Consider the following 19,175-nt stretch of genomic DNA (forward strand, 5'->3'; position numbering starts at 1 on the left):
GTTCTAGTTCAGTTCTAGTTCAGTTCTAGTTCAGTTTTAGTTCAGTTCTAGTTCAGTTCTAGTTCAGTTCTAGTTCAGTTCTAGTTCAGTTCTACTTCAGTTCTAGTTATGAGCTAGTTCAGTTCTAGTTCAGTTCAAGTTCAGTTCTGGTACAATTCTATTTCGGTTATATTTCAGTTCTAGTTAAATTCTAGTTCAGTTCTAGTTTTGAATTTTTCAAATATTTTATTTGTTTAGAAAAGGATATAAATTATAATTGGTACAGCTTGGGCCACTTTTCCAACTTCTTCATCACTTTGCATGATCTTTTTGATACGACCCTGTAAGTAAACAAAACAAAAATACATACCATTATAAACTTACTTATAAAACAAACACACAAACTCATACATTTAACACACTGTACATTATAGACTTGTTATGAGCAAGACAACAAAAAAGAACTATTTTAGAGGGGGTAGTGTCTCATTATAACAGTTTCATTTGTATTTTTTTGTTATTTTTCATTAATATTTATGGAATTCTTTAAAAACGGTGTTTCTTTTTTTTCTTGCTTTATTTCAGAGCAGTTTGTTAATCATTAAAATTGTTTTTTCTAATAATTTTGTTTTTTTGTTTGTTTTAGCAATTCTTGCTCTTCGTTTTTAAACAATTTTTATTGAATGAAAACACTTACCGCTGGAAAACGTGCATTATATTTCTTCTTTTTAGATGGCATTTTTGTTTTTCCTTTCCTAGAGGTTTTGTTTTCTTCTGTTGCCTAATGCAAGAAAAAAAAGTTTGCACAATTCACTTTTGTTTTTTTTTTTTTTTGCTTAATTTTCTAAATGTTTCCTTCTTTTTTTATCACCTAAAATGCTTTGTGTTGTTGTGTTCTAAAAAATCTCTATGACAGTTGCAAAAGATGGCTTTTGCTTGTCTCTATTACACTTTTTTCTTTTTTTTAGAATTATTCTTTACGTATTTTAATTTGTTACTTTTAACGTATAAATAATTAACTGTAAAAACTTTTGTTACTTATAAACTAAATACATTTTGTTTGTCTTTTTTAAAAAAACCTTATTATTTTTGTATAAAAATAAAAGTTATTTTTCCAATAATAAATTTTTTCACGATAGAAAAAAAATCTGACTTGGCGTGCTTAATGAGTGATGCCGGATTAATAGAAAAATTGAAATATTGACAGATGTGAATACTCTACAACTAATAGTAAAATGGGTAACCATGTGGAGAGTAGTGATGATAGATTAGTCAAACGTAAATATTACGATACGTAAAAGTAAATTAAACAAACACATAATTTTTAAACAAATTTTCACATAAATTTATGGGTTTACATATATGTGCTGTTATTAATTTTTAATTCTTTTTATTAACAAATATCTCTAGTTAATGTACATGTGAAGTTTTATATCTATTTCTTTAATTCTCTCCTTATACTCGATTACTTTTTAGTTGTTTTACAAATATTTTCTCTCATCACTATTTACTTTTCGATCAGCTGTTCATTTTTTTGCCTATTTTTTCGGTGTTTTTTTTTCTTTCTTTCCATTTTTTTGCATTCTTATCTCAAGTCATTTTTACATGCGAAAAATTGTACAACTTTTTCGGTTGTCTCATAAATTGTTGTGCATAAAATTGATGTCCCAATATAATACCAAAAAAGATCCTTGCAAAGCCAATGCCTGCAGAATTCAAGCTTGTTTAAAGGGTAAGTTTAACACACGATTGCAAATAAATGACGTTAGTTTGTAATTATTATATAATTTATATAGAGAATAATTATCAGGAGGATAAGTGTTTGGAGGTTTTGGAGCAGATGCGTCAATGCTGCTTGAAGTGGCACAAACAATCTTTATGTTGTTCGGGTATTTATTTGGAACGTCCATATATTAAAAGTGAAGAAAAACAAAACAAAGAGGAAAAAATCAAAGAGAAACGTTAAGACGTTTGTTTTAAAGAGGTAAAGCAGGATGTACATACATTCATACATACATATCAATTATGATTATTAATCTAATTTATAAGGAGGGGCTTTTAAAGTTAATATGGAACAGAAGTAATGACTTTATAATTCTATAGTCAAAGTATAATGCTGACTATTGTCTACAGACTATAGACTAGACAATAGTCCAAATTATTGACTATACTATTGTACAGACTATAGGCTAGTCCACAGACTATATTCCAAATTACAAACCAGACTACAGACTAGACTAATAGATAATAGTCTAGACCTATAGTTTTTCTTTCCTTACTTATATTATTCTACATTCTATTATCTCCTACTTGTAGCGAAAAATAATGCCAAATCCTTCCATACCGCCTTATAAACCACCACAAGAATTGCAAGAGATTCTAAAACAACAAGCCGCACAACGTAAACGTACCGCCCAATTACCCAAACGTAATTGGATACAAAGAAATCCTCGACTCTTTCAAATCACCTTTATAACCACCTCATTGCTGATACTATTCTCACGACCACTTTACGACGCCTTCATAGAAGAATCATTTCCAGCTGTAGAGGATTCAATTAAATTCAAAAAACGCGAGTAATGGAATCAGTACGTAAGGCTAAACAACGTTTACGCAACTATCCCATACTATTAGGAAAATGTGCCGAAACGGCTACGATTTATGCAGCCTGTGTTAGTCGTGATTTGAATGTACAACATAAAACCTGTGACAAAGAGTTCCAGCTATTTAAGGAATGTCTACAAAAGGCAGCAAATGAAATGAAAACAAAATTATAAAGCAATAGATAGAAGAAATTGCAATAAAAAAACAAACAAACTTAAGAAATTTTAAAATAATAAGATTTTCCACATCATTTTTTTGAAAAAAAAAAACAAAAAGCATCAAATGGCAGCCAAAACAATGAAACTACAACGTTTAAAAGAGAGCTTAACAAATCTTTCCTTTCGTTTCCATTTATTAATATCTATAGTTATACGTTTGGCTTTAATTTTCTACGGACAATTGCATGATGAACACTCAGAAGTCCCATATACGGATATAGATTATAAGGTGGTAACCGATGGAGCTAGACAAATACTCCAGGGTAATACACCCTTTAAAAGGCACACATATCGTTATAGTCCTCTGTTGGCTTATATGCAATTACCCAATGTTATATTACATCCAAGTGTGGGTAAACTTATATACTCTTCCTTTGATTTGCTAGTAGCAGTGTTAATCTATTCTCTAGTCAAAGCCGAATTACAATCACAATGCAATAAGGCGGTACAATATTTACTTACAAAATATGGTAAATCTAATAAAATGACTTCAAGTGCCAATTATGGTGATACCGATGAACGCAATAGACCTGCCCAAATAGCCAAAATATCAGCCTGCTTTTGGCTTTATAACCCTCTAACCGCTGTCATTTCGACACGCGGCAATGGTGATAGTTTTTCCAGTTTCTTTGTCATCTTAACTCTATATCTTTTAGCCAAATCGGAAGATTGTTCTCGTAAAACTACACGCAATTGGTTTATATTATTAGCTGGTTTATCTCATGGTTTTGCCATACATTTACGTCTTTATCCTTTACTCTTTAGTTTAGCCTATTATCTTAGTTTATCCGAGCGTTTGGTGCGTTCTCTTAAAGAGTTCTTACGCAATGTATTATTTCCCTCTAGCAAACAATTATTATTAGTTTTTGGTACATTTTTAAGTTTATTTCTTATAACCGGCTTTTTCTATTGTCTCTATGGCTGGCAATATATCTATGAGGCCTATTTATATCATTTTGTGCGCAAAGATGTTAGACACAATTTCTCTTTGTACTTTTTAATGCAATACCTAAGTGGTGCTGCTGTTGAAACCTCGCTATTAGAAAAATCCCTAATTCTATTGCCTCAATTGCTTCTCATATTATATTTAAGTTTTGCCTTTGGTCAATTTAGACAAACTTTACCCTTTTGCATCTTTTCCCTAGCCTTTGTTATGGTTACTTTTAATTCGGTAGTTACCTCACAATATTTCGTTTGGTATCTGGCCTTATTACCTTTATGTCTGAATAATCTACAATCTATAACATGGCTTCAATCAGCAGCCTATTTTGCTTTATGGTTAGTGGCCCAGGGTTTATGGCTATTGCCTGCCTATCTATTGGAATTTAAGACTTGGAATACATTTTATTGGATCGGCGCTCAAAGTGCCTTTTTCTTTATGGTCAACAATTTGCTATTGGCACGTTTAATCGAACATTATAGCTTTACCTCGTTTAAGGTTAATTTTAAGAAACTTTTTTAGAAAAAAGTAAAATAAATATGAAATCGATTGGATTGCAAAATATATGTAGTTATTTAGTTGAATTATAAGAAATCATACAATTTATAAAAAAAAAACTTAAACAATATAAGTAGTTTCACTTTGTAAACAATTTTTATAATAAATTGAAATAAAACTAATTAATCACAAAAAAGTAGTTCGTTTTTTATATTATTTTTGATCTTCAGACTATTGTTTAGAATCTAAACTAAAAAATAGTCTTAACTGTAAACTACTCAATTGTACAGATTTGGACTAGACTTTAGTCCTGAGTATAGACTATACTAAAGTCCAAACTATAGACTAGTCTATAGTCTAGTCTATAGTTTAGACTCTTGTTTAAACTATAGTCCAGACTTTCGAATCGTTTATGGAACCTACCATAATCCAGACTTTAGTTTAAGTTTCCAAAAATTAAATTTCTTTAGAAATCGGTGTTTTTGTTTTGAAATTTTAACTTTATATCCATTTCATATGGCAATATGTTTAGCTTTTAAAAATGCAACAAATATTATAATAAACTTTATATAACTAGTTGAATATTGTAGGGGAATCTATAAAAAATATCGCAAGTATTGTTTTATTTTTAGATATTTAAAAAAAGAACTTATCTTAACATAATTACAAAAAAAAAAGAAAACGAGCAACAGTTATAGCTTAATTACAATTGAAACCACAACCGCTGGCGACAATGAGTTTTCTGGTTGTGTAGGTGTAGCTGGGGATCGGAATGAAGCAACAGGCTCAACGCCTACTGGTCCCGTATAGACCGTGCTGTCCCCAATATATGGCCAGCTTGTGGACAGGGTGCCCATGATACCCACCACATATTCAACTGTCCAGCCCACATAGATTCTATTTTACTTTTATTACGATCTCTGGCGATCCTCTCATTATTCTCACATTTTTATATTGCAGCGTTGCCATATGTTAAGAATATTTTGCTAAAAATCTTGCACAAACAGGTAGGGTTCTATAAATCGACTTTCGAATAATCGAACAATCGACTTTTTGTCGAAAAAAGTCGAAGTCGACTATTTTGTTCCAAAAAAGTCGATAACTCGACTACCGTCTATGAAAAAAGTCAACTTTGTAAATAAAAGTCGAAAAGTCGGAAAGATTCGAAAAAAGTCAAAAAGTCGAAATGTCGGAAAAAGTCGATTAAAAACGGAAAAAGTCGAAAGAAGTCGAAAAAATCGGAAAAAGTCGAAAATAGTCGGAAAAAGTCGAGAAGTCGGAAAAAGTCGAAAATAGAAAGAAGTCGAAAAAACTCAAAAAATGCAACAAATAGCTTCGGAACAAGTCGAAAAGTCGGAAAAAGTCGGAAAGTCGAAAAAAGTCGAAAAGTCGACTGTTTATAAAATATTAAAAGTCGAAAAATCGACTTTTAACTAAATGCAAAAATTCGAAAGTCGGCTTTTCATAAAATGCAAAAGTCGAAAAGTCGACTTTTCATAAAATACAAAAAGTCGAACCCTACAAACAGGGTTCTTATGATGCGCATTTTGTCGTCATTCGTTATTAATGAAAGAGAAAAGTAATATGTCTGTTCCCGTATTTTATTCACAATAATTTATTAATCATTCCTTTTTTTGTTTCATAAAAAATAATTTTAAACAAAACATAATTTTGCTTTGATTTCTTTTTATAAAAGTCATGTGGTCGCTTAGTTTTAATTCATCGCTCGCTGGTTTTGTTTGATTTGTCGACAACGGTTCCAATTGTAATTAAGCTGTTAGTTGAGCAAATGTAAACAAACAAAGAGAAAATATAAAAATCTAAAGAGAGTGACATAAAAACATAACCTGCTAAATTGGTGTTGTCAAAAATGTGGAAAAAAAAACGTGTAAAATAAAAGTTTTTTAGAAGAATATAAAATATAGCTTTTGCAGCACAAATTCTAGATATTTAAGATTATATATTAATACTTTTCCAATAAATAATAATAGAATTTAGTGATAAAGCTATTAAGCATTATCTTTTAGCTTTTTTAACCATTAAAATATTCTAAATTCTAACCTTAAAAAAATGTTAAATTAACAACACTTAATTTTTATAGCTGGGCAAATTAACAGAGTACAATAAGTCAACACTGTGAAAAAAACTGTTAAAAAACCAACAACAAAATGCAAGTGAAAAGGAAAAAGGAAAGACCAAAAAGTAAACAAAAATAAATAGCTGCATCTAAAGAAATTTGTTGCATTCTGCAACTGTATAATAAAGTTTTACAAAAAAAACTAAGAAATTTATATATTTTTTTAATAAATTTATTAACAAAATTATTAAACATGAATATTGTATATGAGTTCTTTCGTAATAATCATATTTTGGCAATATGTGAAGATGTTTTGTGCAAAAAATCATTTACCTTAAATTTATCACGTTTTGAAATGCCCGAGGTGCCTGAATTAGTGGAAAAATGCAATATAATATTTAAATTATTTTTAAATCACAATCATTTGACACAAGTAAGTTTTAGCACATAATTAAATTATGCTAATAACTTTAACTGACTTTTTTTTTCCTTGTTATTTAATGGCAGCTACCCGCTTTTGTCAGCCATCTAACACGTCTGCAAATTTTAACTTTGGACTTTAATAAATTAAATGAATTTCCTCTGGTCATTTGCCAGCTAACAAATCTAAAAGTATTAAACATTAGCTGTAATCATATCAATACTTTACCCAAAGAAATTGGTCAATTAATACAATTGGAAACATTTTGGTGTAATAATACCGGTCTACAACTCTTACCCGAAGAATTGGGTAATTGTGAGTGTTTGGAAACTTTAGGTGTTAGAGGCAATCAATTAAAAAGTCTTCCTTCTTCTGTTAAACGTTTACGCAAATTACGATGGTTAACTTTGGAAAATAATCAAATTTCTTTGGTGCCCGATTCTATGGGAGATTTAAAAAATCTTATACATTTAAATTTGAAAAGTAATCATTTGATTGCTATTCCACATTGTTTGAAACGTATGAAAAGATTGCAATATGTTTTTCTCAATTGTAATCGTATTGCTGGTCCCGTGATGGAGGAATTCTTAAAGGAATTGGATTTTATAAGAATGTTGAATATATGTGATAACCCCTTGTGTAATGTAATGACAACTAAAATGCAATTGAAGGTAAGTTAAATAAAGGTGTCAAGGAAACGTGTTTTTTCTAAGGAGTGTTTTCTATAGGAAAATGTCTCAAGACTTTTCTATAGGGAAAGTATCATAACAAGAGATTAAATACATATTTTCCTAAGAAAATTTTCTTGTAAAGACAATTTTCTATAGAAAACTATCTTTTTAAGGGACTTTTCTATAGAAGTGTTTTCACTAGAGACTTTTTTTAACAAAAGTCTCTTTCCGAGACCCTTTTTCATATGAGTAACTTCTAATGGGTCTTTTATATAGAATCGACTTCTCCTCAAAAACTTTTCTATAGAATAGTGTTTTTCGAATAGAGTTCTATAGAAATGTGTATTTCCAAGAGACTTTTCAAAAAGAAACGAATCTTCCCAAGAGATTTTCTATAGAAAACTAATGCCCCAGACTCCTTACTATAAAAAACTATTGTCCAAGACTGCTTGCTATAGAAATGCTTTTCGTAGAGACACTTTTATATAGAAACATAAGTAAAAGGCGGCAAGCACTTTTCTAATGAGTCTTTTCTATAGGAATGTGTCTCTCTAAAGACTTTTCTATAGGAAAGTATCATAACAAGAGACTTGAGAAATGTTTTCCTTAGAGAATTTTCTTTTATAGACACTTTTCTATAGAAAACTATCTTTCCAAGGGGCACTTCTATGAAAAAGTGTTTCACAAGAAACTTTTCTTAAAAAAACTCTCTTTCCTTGACACTTTTTGCTAAAAAGTAACTTCTAAAGAGTCTTTTATATAGAATAGAGTTTTCCTAAGACACTTTTCCATAGAACAGTGTTTACTCAAGAGATTTGCATAGAAAATTGTATTCCCAAGAGACTTTTCTATAGAAAATTGTTTTTCTAAAAGATTTTTATAGAAATGAATCCTACCAAGAGATTTTCTATAGAAAACTATTGCCCCTGACTTCTGGCTATAGAAATGTTATTTTGCGGAGATATTTTTATATAAAAACATAATTTTTCTCTTAAGGAACATGGCAATATACTCTGTGATACAAAAGATCATACAAATACAACCAACATGGATGAGTTATTAGATGATAATGATAATAATGAAGACGATGATGAGGATTTATCTGATTGGGAAAACAGTATTGAGACCAGTGATTTAGATACCACCGATGAAAGTAGTCCGGAAAATGATGTAGAGGTAAATAATAAAAAAAAACTAATAGAAACAAATAACAAACAAATTCAACTAGATTAAAGAAATTTGCCAAACAAAAAGGACTTAAAGTCTTTCTCCTTTAAGCTTTGACCTTTTATGAAAACTTTAGAGAGTTTATATGTAATTTCCATTATTATTTTTCTTTCTCTTACAGGATATTTCCGTTTTAATACCCGAACTTTCACGTTATATAACAAATTTTAGTTAATATTTAATTAAAACTTTTCAAATTTATGGCCGGATCCTTAATTTATAATAATGTTTGTGTGTTCTTTTCGTTTTATTTAATAATTTTGTTGATTTATTGAAGTTTTAATCGTAATTTTTTTGTGTTTGTATTTTTCCCCACAAAAGAAAGCTGTTAAACAATATAATGCAATAAAACAACGTTTAACAACAACGACAACAATTAAATTAGCAAATATTGCTATGTACAGTTTAGAAAAAAAAAAAAACAAAACGATTATATTATATTTTAATATTAAATTAATGAACAAAAAAGAAATATGTTTACAACTAAATTTAATTGGACATTTTCTTCATTAGTTCTTCATCTTGTATAGACATGGCGGTAAGTTTTTTGCCAATCTTTTCGTGAATATCCAAATACTTAGCAACACAACGATCAATGCAAACCATTTCACCTTTGCCTGGAAAGAAGTAAAGTTGAAGAGATTAAAAAAAATTGTTATAAATGGAAATTTTCAAGGACAAATACATTTCAAAGAGAATTTCTTTATAGAATAATAAATAAGAGACTTTTTTAGAGAAAGTTCTTCTCAAGACAAATGTCTTCTAAAGTGATCTTCTGTAGAAAGATATCTTTCAAAGGTATTGTTTTTTATAGAAGTCTTTTAAACAGAATTTTCTATAGAAAAGTGTCTTTACCAAAGAATTTTCTATAGAAAATGTCTTCCTAAGAGACTTTTCTGTAGGAAAGTGATATTCTAAGAGACTTCCAAAAACAGACTTTTCTTTAGAAAACTATCTTCCCGAAAGTTTTTCTCAAGAGACTTTTCTATAGACAAATGTCTTCTAAAGTGATCTTCTGTAGAAAGGTATCTTTCAAAGGTATTGATTTTTTTATAGAAAATAGTCTTTTAAACAGAATTTTCTATACAAAAGTGTCTTTACCAAAGAAATTTTCTATAGAAAAGTGTCTTCCTAAGAGACTTTTCTGTAGGAAAGTGATATTCTTAGAGACTTTTCTGTAGGAAAGTGACATTCTAAGAGACTTCCTAAAACAGAGTTTTCTTTAGAAACCTATCTTCCCGAAAGCTTTCTTTTCCACAGAAGCGTCTTCTACATAAACTTTAATGAAAAATGTGTTCCTGACAGACCTTTCTATAGAAAAATGACTTCAAAATAGCCTTTCTTATAGGAAAGAAACTTCAAAATAAGCTTTTCTTTAGAAAAGTGTTTTCGCGAGAATCTTTTCTGTAAAAAAAGTGTCTTCCGCAGGGGCTTTTCTATGAAAAAGTATTCTGCTGATATTATTTTCTATAGAAAAGTGTTTTCCCAAAAGACTCTTCTATAGAAAAAAGGTTTCCCAAAAGACTATTTGATAGAAAAATTATAAAATTTAAAGTTAACCCAATTTCCTATGCCCCTTAATATAAACACATTTATAATATCGCCCAATACCCCTATAAAACACTTACCCAATTCAGCTTCTCCATAACGTGGTGGTATACATTTTTTGTGACAAGCATTTGTCATGCGATTATATAAATCGGACATCATTTCAATTTCCATTTCTTGCATCATTTGTAATTTTGCCTGTTCGGCGGGACTAATCTGGGGCATAGCCATTTTGTTTCTGTGATAGTTTTCCAAATACACGTGTCTAGTTTAAAAGTAAAATTACGATTTAAATTTCTCTGCTGCTAACTCGGGAAGATGTTTAAGTGTTTGCTTTTATATAAATATATTTTTGTTTTTTTGATTAAGCGTTAAAACGTCTAGTTCCCACTGATTCGTAATCACCAATATTTGCTTTTTTCATGCGTTCCCGTATTTGCATATCCTCGTAACGTCGCTTATCCACAGAATTTTTCGATATCACAAACGAGTACACACCTACCACAGTTATAACAGTCCTTTAAAAAAAAGAGTTTTTTTAAATGTTATTTATTAATAAACACGTTTTGTTGTTTTAATTAAAAACATTTATGTAAAAAATCGTACCAACCGACAGCGATTCTACCAAAATTACCCAAAGACATTACTTTTTTCTTCGTTTTTAGATTGACAAAGTTTTCTCTGCTTTTTATTACATTAGAAAAAAATATGTAAACAGCTGTTATGACATAACCTCAATTTGACAGTTTGAAAAGAGAGATAGAGGGTGACACAAGTTTTTTTTTTTTTGGTGTGTGTGTGTGTTAAGTGTAGCACAAAAAAGTAAACAAACTAAGCGTAGCAGTAAAATAGTAGTATTTTTTGGAAAACAATTAACGGAAAAGGTAGTTTTTGTTAGAAATGTAACAATAATAAGAAATTTCCTCTAAAAAAAGTATTTTCTATTGGAATTTTAGCTAAAATTACTAATTTTATTTGTTAATTAATAAAATTCACTTATTTTTCGTACTAAATTTTAAGCAATTATATATTTTATTTCAAAAAAACTCATAATTAACAAATAAATTTTACAAAAAATATTAAAAAAAACATAACAAAAAAGAAATAAACTTAATAAATTGTTAAAAAATGCAATTGTATAACAATTTGGTTTTTTTTCTAATACAAATTACTTTTCTTTAGCATAGAGATCATTATATAAATACACAACATTTTCGTTTCAAATTGAAAAAAAAAATATATATATATAAATATTACAAAAATATACATAAAAATATGTTTTGCATTAATAAAAAGCATATATTAGTGAAATTAGTATAAATGCAAAAACATAAATATGGAATGAAAAAAATAAAATTCGATTTTTCTTTTTTGTAGTATTCAAAACACCTTAGAACTACTACTATTAACTGGTAGGTGGTATTGAAAATGCCCTTTGACCGCTACCATGATTAGGTTTTGAACCAAACCAGCTCATTTTCCAATTTAATGTGTCATGCAAAAGTTTTTCCTCTTCTTTGGTTAGTTTAAGTAGCGTAGCAACGGCACGTATTAAATGACGAGCTTCAACCTAAGAATTAGCATTATATATATATAACTTAAGCATTAAGATAATTTGAAAATTATTACCTCTCGACTTGTTAGAAATTTAACAATGACATGTTTTAAATATTTAAAATTAACTTCATCCATTATAATACTATTTTTAATTAAACAACCACAATTTTGACATAATTTTGTATTATCATTAGAATATGTTGTTGTTGTGGCAATTATTGCTGGTGTTGTTGTTGTTGTTGTTGATGATGTGGTAGTCTTTTGGTTTTCGCTGAACTCTTCGAGTGATTTGGCTGAAGAGAATTCTTTTTGTAAAGTCTTTTTTAAATCGGTTAAACGTTGATTTAAAACTTTAATAGTCTAGAAAATAAAGGAAATTTATAATAAAATTTTATAGGAGATAAATTTCTTAAGAAAAGCTCTTTCTCAGGAGAGGATTTTCTATAGAACACTCTCTCTCTCTCAGGAGAGGATTTTCTTTAGAAAACTGTCTTTAGAACAGATATTTCTTTAGTATCTTTTAGAAGAAACTTCTCTTTAAAATAAACTTTCTTTAGAAGAAACTTTTCTAAAGTAAATTTTCTTTAGAAGAAACTTTTCTAAAGAAAACTATTTTAGAAATGATTTTTTAAAAGAAAACTCTCTTGAGAAAAGACTTTTCTATAGAAATTACTCTTTTGAGAAGACTTTTTTACAAAATAGACCCTTAAAGAATACTTCTATTAAAAGATACTATTCTAAAGAAAACTCTTTTAAAATGATAGTTGTAGAAAATTCTCTTTAGAAGAAATTTTTCTATATAAAACTCATTTTAAAAGAGACTTTTGAATAGAAAAATGTTTAAAAACTAACTTTTTTATAGAAAACTCTTTTTAGAACAGCCTTTTTCTATAAAACTCCCCTTAAAAGAGTTTTTCTATAGAAAAAATTCCTTAGAAGATATTTTTTTTAGAAAACTATCTTTGGAAGACATTTTTTAGAAGAGACTTTTATAGGAAACTCTCATTAAAAGAGACTATTTTTATAGAAAACTCTGTTTAGAAGAGACAGAACTCTTTAAAAAAGATTTTTTTCTATAGAAGACTTTAGAAAATAATTTTTAATAGGAAACTCTCTTTGAAACAGACTATTTTTTTATACAAAAATCTGTTTTAAAGATTCTTTTTTATAGAAAGCTCTTTAGAAGAGACTTTTTCTATAGAGAATAGTCTGTTTCAAAGAAATTTCCAATAAAAAAAGTATTTTTTTAAAGATTTCTATATTAAATATATTTTTTTATAGAAAACTGTCTTTAGAAGAGGCTTTTCTATAGAAAACCCTCTTTAGAAGAAACTTTTATTGGAAACTCTCTTTAAAAACAGACTATTCTTATAAAAAGCTCTGTTAAGAAAAGACTTTTTTATATAAAAAACTCTTTAAAATAGACTTTTTCTATAGAAGACTTTAGAAAAGACTTTTTTATTGGAAGTTCTCTTTGAAACAGACTATTTTTTTATAGAAAAGTCTGTTTAAAAGAGTATTTTTTATAGAAAGTTCTTTAGAAAAGACTTTTTATATAGAAAATAGTCTGTTTCAAAGAAATTTCCATTAAAATAAGTATTTTTTAAAGACTTCTATAAAAAAGATATTTTTTATGGAAAAATTTCTTTAGAAGAGACTTTTCTATGGAAAACTCTCTTTAGAAGAGACTTTTATTGGAAACTCTCTTTAAAAAGAGACTATTTTTATAGAAAGCTCTGTTTAGAAAAGACTTTTTTATAAAAAAAGCTCTTTCAAATAGAAACCCTCTTTAGAAGAGACTTTTATAGGAAACTCTTTTTAAAAGAGACTATTTTTATAGAAAGCTCTGTTTAGAAAAGACTTTTTTTTATAAAAAAGCTCTTTCAAATAGACTTTTTTATAGAAGACTTTAGAAAAGACTTTTTTATTGGAAATTCTCTTTGAAACAGACTATTTTTTATAGAAAAGTATATTAAGGAGTCTTTTTTATAGAAAGCTCTTTAGAAGAGACTTTTTCTATAGAAAACTCTGTATAGAAGAGGAAACTCTCTTATAGAAAACTCTCTTTGAAACAGACTATTTTTTATAGAAAAGCCCGTTTAATAGAGTCTTTTTTATAGAAAGCTCTTTAAAAGAGACTTTTTCTATAGAAAATTCTCTTTAGGAGAGAATATTCTATAGAAAACTGTCTTTAAAATCTCTCTTTTGAGTATATTAACTCTCTCACCTTATTCTTTTCCGTTATATCACTTTGCAGTTCATCACATTCCTTAATTTTCGTTTTACTCTCTTCCACTTTACGTTGCATTTCCTCCAGCTGCTGTTTACACTCTAATATTTCCAATTGTTTCGTCTTTAATTGTCCCTCTAAAGTTGCATTCTTTTCATGAATTTCATTGGCTTCATCTCTTTCGTCACGCAGTTCTTTCTTTAGTAATTCTTCACTTTGTGAGATTTCAGCATTCTTCAGTAGAGCCGTAAGTTTTTCTTCTTTTTCGTTTTCCAACAATAGTTGAGTATCGTTTAGTTGTTGTTGTATTTCGTTTAATTGTTGCCGTAAAGTTTGGGAAACATTAGCAGCATCGGCAGCATAATTACCAAAACGTTCGTCGGCTGCTTCGAGGCGATTTTTTAAATCTAGATTTTCTGCTTCTAAAGAGGCCTGTTGAGGTGGGAGTATTTAAAGAAAACAATGGACAAGAAAAATATAGAAATAGTTTTTCATTTTAATGGAAAATTTAATCCATTTTTTTTGGTGTTCTCCAATTATAAAAAGTAAAATAAGAAAACAATTTTAAAATTTAGTTTTTAGATTTGTAACGGAAAAAGGTTAATTTAAAAGGTTTTTTATTTAAAATAAATAAATAATAAACAGTTATTATCAAAAAAATAAATATGAAATTAAACATAAAATCTTTGGATTATGGGGGTTTTTGGTTGGTTGATTGATTGGTAGGAGGGAAGGTTTTAGTTTTAGTCATGGTGCTTTTAAATGTTTTAAGGCAAAAGTGTAACTGTATTTTGGTATGATAGGCAAGCAATTGTTAGTGTTAGATATCCCATTGCAACTCGTCTACGTCAGTAGAAATACTCACGGATTTATTGCGTTCATAGACAATTTGTTGTTCATTTTCCTCGCGACACTCTTTCAAAGCTAAATTTAATTCATCAATTTCCTCCTCCAAGAGTTTAATCTACAATTAAACAAGAAATTATATAATATTTATAAAGTTGCTAAGAATTCACTTCCTCACCTTATCATCTCTTTGTTTTATTTCATCTTTAGCTTTAAGTAATTCAAATTCTACATGTTTTACCCTTTCGATAAGATCATCTTTTGTTTTTAAGATTTTTCTCTTTTCGGTGGTTTCTTCGGCTACTTGTTTCGATAGACGACTCACTTGTGTTTCTAAAGCTAAATTCTGACCACTCCAAGAACTTTTTATATCCGATAGCTGTAGATGAGCCTCTTCTAGATGCTGTTCTAGTAATTTACGTTCATGCACCAACGCTTGTAGCTTGTCATCACCACTTAGTGTGCTGAGCGATTCAATACGTGCCTTTTCGACAATTTGTAAACGCATTTTTAAATGACGATTTTCTTCTTCTATGGCCGCTAAAGTTGTGGTTAAATTGTTTTTATCTTGTTGAGAGGAATGTCTAAGTTGTTGTAATTCGTCCTGAAAGAGGTAAACAAAACAAAGAGAGAATTTTGAATCTTTCTCACAGAACTATAGTCTAATAAGACATGTTTCAATCGAAATTTGTCTACAACAGATAACTTACTAAAGAAAATTGTCAAATAAAGACATTTTTCTATAGAAAAGTTTCAAATAAAGACAATTTTCTAAAGAAAATTATCTAAAAAGATAGATTTTTACAGAAATTTGTCATATAAAGACAGTTTTCTATAGAAAAGTTTCAAATAAATACAGTTTTCTATAGAAAAGTTTCAAATAAATACAGTTTTCTATAAAAAATTGTCTATCAAAGACAGTTTTCTATAAAAAATTGTCTAACAAAGACAGTTTTCTATAAAAAATTGTCTACCAAAGAAAGTTTTCTATAAAAAATTGTCTATCAAAGACAGTTTTCTATAAAAAATTGTCTACCAAAGACAGTTTGCTATAAAAAATTGTCTATCAAAGACAGTTTTCTATAAAAAATTGTCTATCAAAGACAGTTTTCTATAAAAAATTGTCTATCAAAGACAGTTTTCTATAAAAAATTGTCTATCAAAGACAGTTTTCTATAAAAAATTGTCCAACAAAGACAGTTTTCTATAAAAAATTGTCTATCAAAGACAGTTTTCTATAAAAAATTGTCTATCAAAGACAGTTTTCTATAAAAAATTGTCTATCAAAGAAAGTTTTCTATAAAAATTGTCTATCAAAGACAGTTTTCTATAAAAAATTGTCTATCAAAGACAGTTTTCTATAAAAAATTGTCTATCAAAGACAGTTTTCTATAAAAAAATTGTCTAACAAAGACAGTTTTCTATAAAAAATTGTTTATCAAAGACAGTTTTCTATAAAAAAATTGTCTATCAAAGACAGTTTTCTATAGAAAATTGTTTAAAAAATACACTTTTCTATGGAAAATTCTAAACAGTTCTCTTTAGATTAACATTACCTTTAAATCTTCTACTTCCGTTTCATAATGTTTAAATCTTTCCAACTCAGATGTCAGATTCTCCACCTGCGTTTGATGCTGACGCATAGCATTTAAACGATCCACAGCTTCCTGTTCACGAAATGACAATAGACTGCGTAGTTTATCAATTTCATTCTGTTGCATATTTTGTATTTTCTCTTGTTCCTCACAGTAGATATCTTTTTGGGTTTGAGCGACTTTTACTGTTTCCAAAAGTATTTCATTTGTCTTTTCCACACGTAATTTTTCCTCCTGCAATTGACTAATACGATTTTGTAGCTCCGAAGCTTTGGCGGAAAGCTCCTGGCACTGTTGTCTAAGTGTGATTAATGATTCAGACTATAATAAAAGACAGAGAGAAAAGACATTAGCATTTAACATTAAATAGCAATTTTCTTAAAAAATTACCCACCTGTAAACTTTCATCATTCGAATTAACACTAATGGTAGAGGAAAAACGACTTTTAAGACGATTATTATTGTTATTATTATTGTTTGCTGTATGATTCATAGCTGTAAGCTGATGTGGCTGCAGCTGTGGCATGTTAACAACTCCTGGTCCAGCCACTTCGGAGCCCGTCTCTTCTTTTATTTTATTTTTCAAAGAAGCAAACATTTTTTCGTGTTTTTTTTATTTCTTACGATATTTAAATTAAATTATTGCACTAATTACTGGTTTAGTTATGTATTCAGTCTATTTTAACATGTAAGGATATGAACAATTATTATTATTTGTTTTTGGCTTAGAACTTTTTTCTTTTGTTTAAGCCATTTGGAATGTTGAGGTTTTAATTCACTAATGTTAGGTTTTTGTTGGAAATTTTAGTTTTTTCGAGTTATCACTTCGTTAAACATGTTGAACTAATTAAATTTTTATCAATTTTGTAGTTTATTTTGTGTATTTTTCGTTTTTTACTTATCAAGTAATTATGCAAATTTTCCTACTTTTTTATTTGTATTTCCCAATAAGAAAAAAATTATGACACCTTGTTGTTTTTCTTGTCAATTTTGTGTTTAGTATGGCAATGCTGTCAAAGCAGCTGCTGTCAGTCACAGATACTCGAGTCGCTGCTTTTACTTAGAACAAAAAAGTGTTTCTAGTTGCCGGTCTACACACGAAAACTTTTGTTGAAAAACCTTTTCTAAATTATCTTTTAAAGTTCCATTAATGTCTACACATAAAAACTACGTATTTATTGTATTAATTTATTTTTATACGAATGAAAGAATAACAGAACAAGTTGTCGAGTACGAGAAATATATGATATTTCTTTCCCTGTCACGCAAAATCAGAAGTTTCCTGTTGTGGACCGACACTGTGATTGTAAATTCATACAGTTACAAACATGCAAAGTTTGGTGCATGTTTTGCAACACTCTTTTCTTTCCCCCCTTGCCAACACTATTGTAGGATATGAATGATGTCTCTGCCTTAAAAGGCATTTTCTGAAAAAGGTTTACATATGGTCTAAAACACCTTTATAAAATCCCACTTTTTAATCTCTCAAACTACGTTTTTATCGTTAAAAATTTGAAAAATCTAAACGTAATTAAAAACTTAGCCGGCTTACAATCGATTTAAATTGACGCCGACATTTGAAGTTACAGCCGCCGCCTTTAATACATGTCGGCGCAGGGATCCATTTGTTAGCCGCCAAATTTGTGCAGAAAATTAAATTGTTAAGCTTGGAAAAAAAAAATTACGAAAAGTTTCTAGATTTTTGTGTTAAATAAAAGAAAACTTGAAAACTAATTTAATAAATTTTATAACAATTAAAAGTGTTTTGTGTTATTGTACTTAAAAAAAAAACATAAATTTTCTTTGTATTTGTGTAAAATTGTTTAAACAAACAAAATGAGTTCTCCTAAGACTACTTCTGCCTCTGAAGCAGCAACAGGCGCCGGCGCTGAAGCTGCTGAGGATTTCACAAAAGACTTATCCCTAGAATGTAAACCCGATTCTCCTAGCTTTGTGGAATATGAACTTATCTATAATATGACTAGTTTTTTGGAGGCAAATGGTGCTGAGGATGTAGACAAGAAAGTTTTAAGGAATATGGCTGTGGCCTTGACTAAACATTTGAATGAGTAAGTAGAAAACGAGTTTTTCTTTAAATATATATACAAAATATAAAGCTTTATTGACATAACTATAAAAAAAATTGAAATTAAACTGGTTTGTAAAAGTGCCTAATGATTTCTTGGAAGAATGAGGTCATCAGGAGTAAAAGTGGCAAAATTTTATATATGGCAATGTATTAATGGGCTTTAGGTTATTGATTAGTATACAGACTATCAACTAGTCTCTAGATTAGGCTATCAATTACATAGGTTCTAGAGTAGATTATCAACTGGTCTATACACTGGACTATCGATTAGTTTATAGGGTAGACTATCGAAAAGTCTATACAGTAGACTACCAACTTGTCTATGGAGTGAACTATCAACTAGTCTATAGAGTAGACTATCAACTAGTCTATAGAGTAGACTATCAACTAGTCTCTAGAGTAGACTATCAACTAGTTTATAGAGTTAACTATCAACTAGACTATAGAGTAGACTATCAACTAGTCTATAGTGTAGACTATCAACTAGTCTATAGAGTAGACTATCAACTAGTCTATAGAGTAGACTATCAACTAGTCTATAGAGTAGACTATCAACTAGTCTTTGGGGTAGACTATCAACTAGTCTATAGAGTAGACTATCAACTAGTCTATAGAGTAGACTATCAACTAGTCTATAGAGTAGACTATCAACTAGTCTATAGAGTAGACTATCAA

At 28.9% G+C, this 19,175-nt stretch overlaps 10 protein-coding genes across 12 annotated transcripts in view; 6 read left to right on the plus strand and 4 right to left on the minus strand.

Moving 5' to 3' along the window:
• The window catches only part of LOC111679595 (dr1-associated corepressor homolog), a 3,314-nt gene extending 2,151 nt beyond the window's left edge, over positions 1–1,163 (minus strand). The window contains exons 1-3 of one of the 2 annotated variants that reach the window (XM_046953746.1): positions 851–1,163; positions 677–760; positions 248–320 (exon numbers count right to left, since the gene is read on the minus strand). In XM_046953746.1, coding sequence (XP_046809702.1) covers positions 248–320; positions 677–718 — 115 coding nt within the window. In that variant the 5' untranslated portion in view covers positions 719–760; positions 851–1,163. Of the gene's footprint in view, positions 1–247; positions 321–676 lie in introns of both variants that reach the window. The other variant, XM_023441171.2, reaches the window with a different exon arrangement.
• A 412-nt stretch (positions 1,164–1,575) lies between these two features.
• Positions 1,576–2,514, plus strand: LOC111679590 (cx9C motif-containing protein 4). The gene is made up of 3 exons (XM_023441166.2): positions 1,576–1,711; positions 1,776–1,963; positions 2,296–2,514. Exons 1-2 carry the CDS (start codon positions 1,585–1,587, stop codon positions 1,943–1,945), a joined length of 297 nt encoding a protein of 98 aa, XP_023296934.2. The 5' UTR covers positions 1,576–1,584; the 3' UTR covers positions 1,946–1,963; positions 2,296–2,514.
• Positions 2,305–2,745, plus strand: LOC111679589. The gene has a single exon (XM_023441165.2). The coding sequence runs from the start codon at positions 2,305–2,307 to the stop codon at positions 2,557–2,559; it is 255 nt and encodes an 84-aa protein (XP_023296933.2). The 3' UTR covers positions 2,560–2,745.
• LOC111679591 lies at positions 2,559–2,819 on the plus strand. Its single transcript, XM_023441167.2, has one exon. It carries the CDS (start codon positions 2,559–2,561, stop codon positions 2,754–2,756), a length of 198 nt encoding a protein of 65 aa, XP_023296935.2. The 3' UTR covers positions 2,757–2,819.
• LOC111679588 (GPI mannosyltransferase 1) lies at positions 2,757–4,427 on the plus strand. The gene has a single exon (XM_023441163.2). The coding sequence runs from the start codon at positions 2,866–2,868 to the stop codon at positions 4,261–4,263; it is 1,398 nt and encodes a 465-aa protein (XP_023296931.2). The 5' UTR covers positions 2,757–2,865; the 3' UTR covers positions 4,264–4,427.
• A 1,680-nt stretch (positions 4,428–6,107) lies between these two features.
• LOC111679598 (plant intracellular Ras-group-related LRR protein 7) lies at positions 6,108–8,895 on the plus strand. The gene is made up of 5 exons (XM_023441176.2): positions 6,108–6,127; positions 6,341–6,749; positions 6,824–7,408; positions 8,405–8,584; positions 8,757–8,895. Exons 2-5 carry the CDS (start codon positions 6,570–6,572, stop codon positions 8,808–8,810), a joined length of 999 nt encoding a protein of 332 aa, XP_023296944.2. The 5' UTR covers positions 6,108–6,127; positions 6,341–6,569; the 3' UTR covers positions 8,811–8,895.
• Positions 8,896–9,034: 139 nt separating this feature from the next.
• LOC111679596 (mitochondrial import inner membrane translocase subunit Tim10) lies at positions 9,035–10,414 on the minus strand. Its single transcript, XM_046953755.1, has 2 exons — positions 10,264–10,414; positions 9,035–9,252 (listed from the first exon to the last, which is right to left on the minus strand). The coding sequence occupies exons 1-2, from the start codon at positions 10,412–10,414 to the stop codon at positions 9,125–9,127; spliced, it is 279 nt and encodes a 92-aa protein (XP_046809711.1). The 3' UTR covers positions 9,035–9,124.
• Positions 10,414–10,945, minus strand: LOC111679597. The gene is made up of 2 exons (XM_023441174.2): positions 10,790–10,945; positions 10,414–10,701 (listed from the first exon to the last, which is right to left on the minus strand). The coding sequence occupies exons 1-2, from the start codon at positions 10,825–10,827 to the stop codon at positions 10,548–10,550; spliced, it is 192 nt and encodes a 63-aa protein (XP_023296942.1). The 5' UTR covers positions 10,828–10,945; the 3' UTR covers positions 10,414–10,547.
• A 348-nt stretch (positions 10,946–11,293) lies between these two features.
• Positions 11,294–17,369, minus strand: LOC111679593 (golgin subfamily A member 1). The gene is made up of 7 exons (XM_023441169.2): positions 16,806–17,369; positions 16,373–16,732; positions 14,995–15,420; positions 14,836–14,934; positions 13,968–14,402; positions 11,813–12,100; positions 11,294–11,753 (listed from the first exon to the last, which is right to left on the minus strand). Exons 1-7 carry the CDS (start codon positions 17,007–17,009, stop codon positions 11,589–11,591), a joined length of 1,977 nt encoding a protein of 658 aa, XP_023296937.2. The 5' UTR covers positions 17,010–17,369; the 3' UTR covers positions 11,294–11,588.
• Positions 17,370–18,149: 780 nt separating this feature from the next.
• Positions 18,150–19,175, plus strand: part of LOC111679601 (centrosomin) — a 52,742-nt gene continuing 51,716 nt past the window's right edge. The window contains exon 1 of one of the 2 annotated variants that reach the window (XM_046953724.1): positions 18,150–18,480. In XM_046953724.1, the coding sequence (XP_046809680.1) occupies positions 18,248–18,480 (233 nt within the window). In that variant the 5' untranslated portion in view covers positions 18,150–18,247. The remainder of the gene's footprint in view (positions 18,481–19,175) is intronic. The other variant, XM_046953726.1, reaches the window with a different exon arrangement.

The sequence above is a fragment of the Lucilia cuprina genome, chromosome 6 (genome assembly GCF_022045245.1).
Source record: "Lucilia cuprina isolate Lc7/37 chromosome 6, ASM2204524v1, whole genome shotgun sequence".
NCBI classification, from domain to species: domain Eukaryota; kingdom Metazoa; phylum Arthropoda; class Insecta; order Diptera; family Calliphoridae; genus Lucilia; species Lucilia cuprina.

Coding starts and splice junctions, on each gene's coding strand:
- LOC111679590 (XM_023441166.2), top strand. CDS start 1,585: ATGCGAAAAATTGTACAACTTTTTCGGTTGTCTCATAAATTGTTGTGC. Junction 1,712..1,775: donor AATTCAAGCTTGTTTAAAGG/GTAAGTTTAACA, acceptor TAATTTATATAG/AGAATAATTATCAGGAGGAT.
- LOC111679589 (XM_023441165.2), top strand. CDS start 2,305: ATGCCAAATCCTTCCATACCGCCTTATAAACCACCACAAGAATTGCAA.
- LOC111679591 (XM_023441167.2), top strand. CDS start 2,559: ATGGAATCAGTACGTAAGGCTAAACAACGTTTACGCAACTATCCCATA.
- LOC111679588 (XM_023441163.2), top strand. CDS start 2,866: ATGGCAGCCAAAACAATGAAACTACAACGTTTAAAAGAGAGCTTAACA.
- LOC111679598 (XM_023441176.2), top strand. CDS start 6,570: ATGAATATTGTATATGAGTTCTTTCGTAATAATCATATTTTGGCAATA. Junction 7,409..8,404: donor CAACTAAAATGCAATTGAAG/GTAAGTTAAATA, acceptor TTTTCTCTTAAG/GAACATGGCAATATACTCTG. Junction 8,585..8,756: donor GTCCGGAAAATGATGTAGAG/GTAAATAATAAA, acceptor TTTCTCTTACAG/GATATTTCCGTTTTAATACC.
- LOC111679596 (XM_046953755.1), bottom strand. CDS start 10,414: ATGGCTATGCCCCAGATTAGTCCCGCCGAACAGGCAAAATTACAAATG. Junction 9,253..10,263: donor TTATGGAGAAGCTGAATTGG/GTAAGTGTTTTA, acceptor ACTTCTTTCCAG/GCAAAGGTGAAATGGTTTGC.
- LOC111679597 (XM_023441174.2), bottom strand. CDS start 10,827: ATGTCTTTGGGTAATTTTGGTAGAATCGCTGTCGGTTG. Junction 10,702..10,789: donor GGTAGAATCGCTGTCGGTTG/GTACGATTTTTT, acceptor TTTTTTTTAAAG/GACTGTTATAACTGTGGTAG.
- LOC111679593 (XM_023441169.2), bottom strand. CDS start 17,009: ATGTTTGCTTCTTTGAAAAATAAAATAAAAGAAGAGACGGGCTCCGAA. Junction 16,733..16,805: donor CGAATGATGAAAGTTTACAG/GTGGGTAATTTT, acceptor CTTTTATTATAG/TCTGAATCATTAATCACACT. Junction 15,421..16,372: donor CGGAAGTAGAAGATTTAAAG/GTAATGTTAATC, acceptor TACCTCTTTCAG/GACGAATTACAACAACTTAG.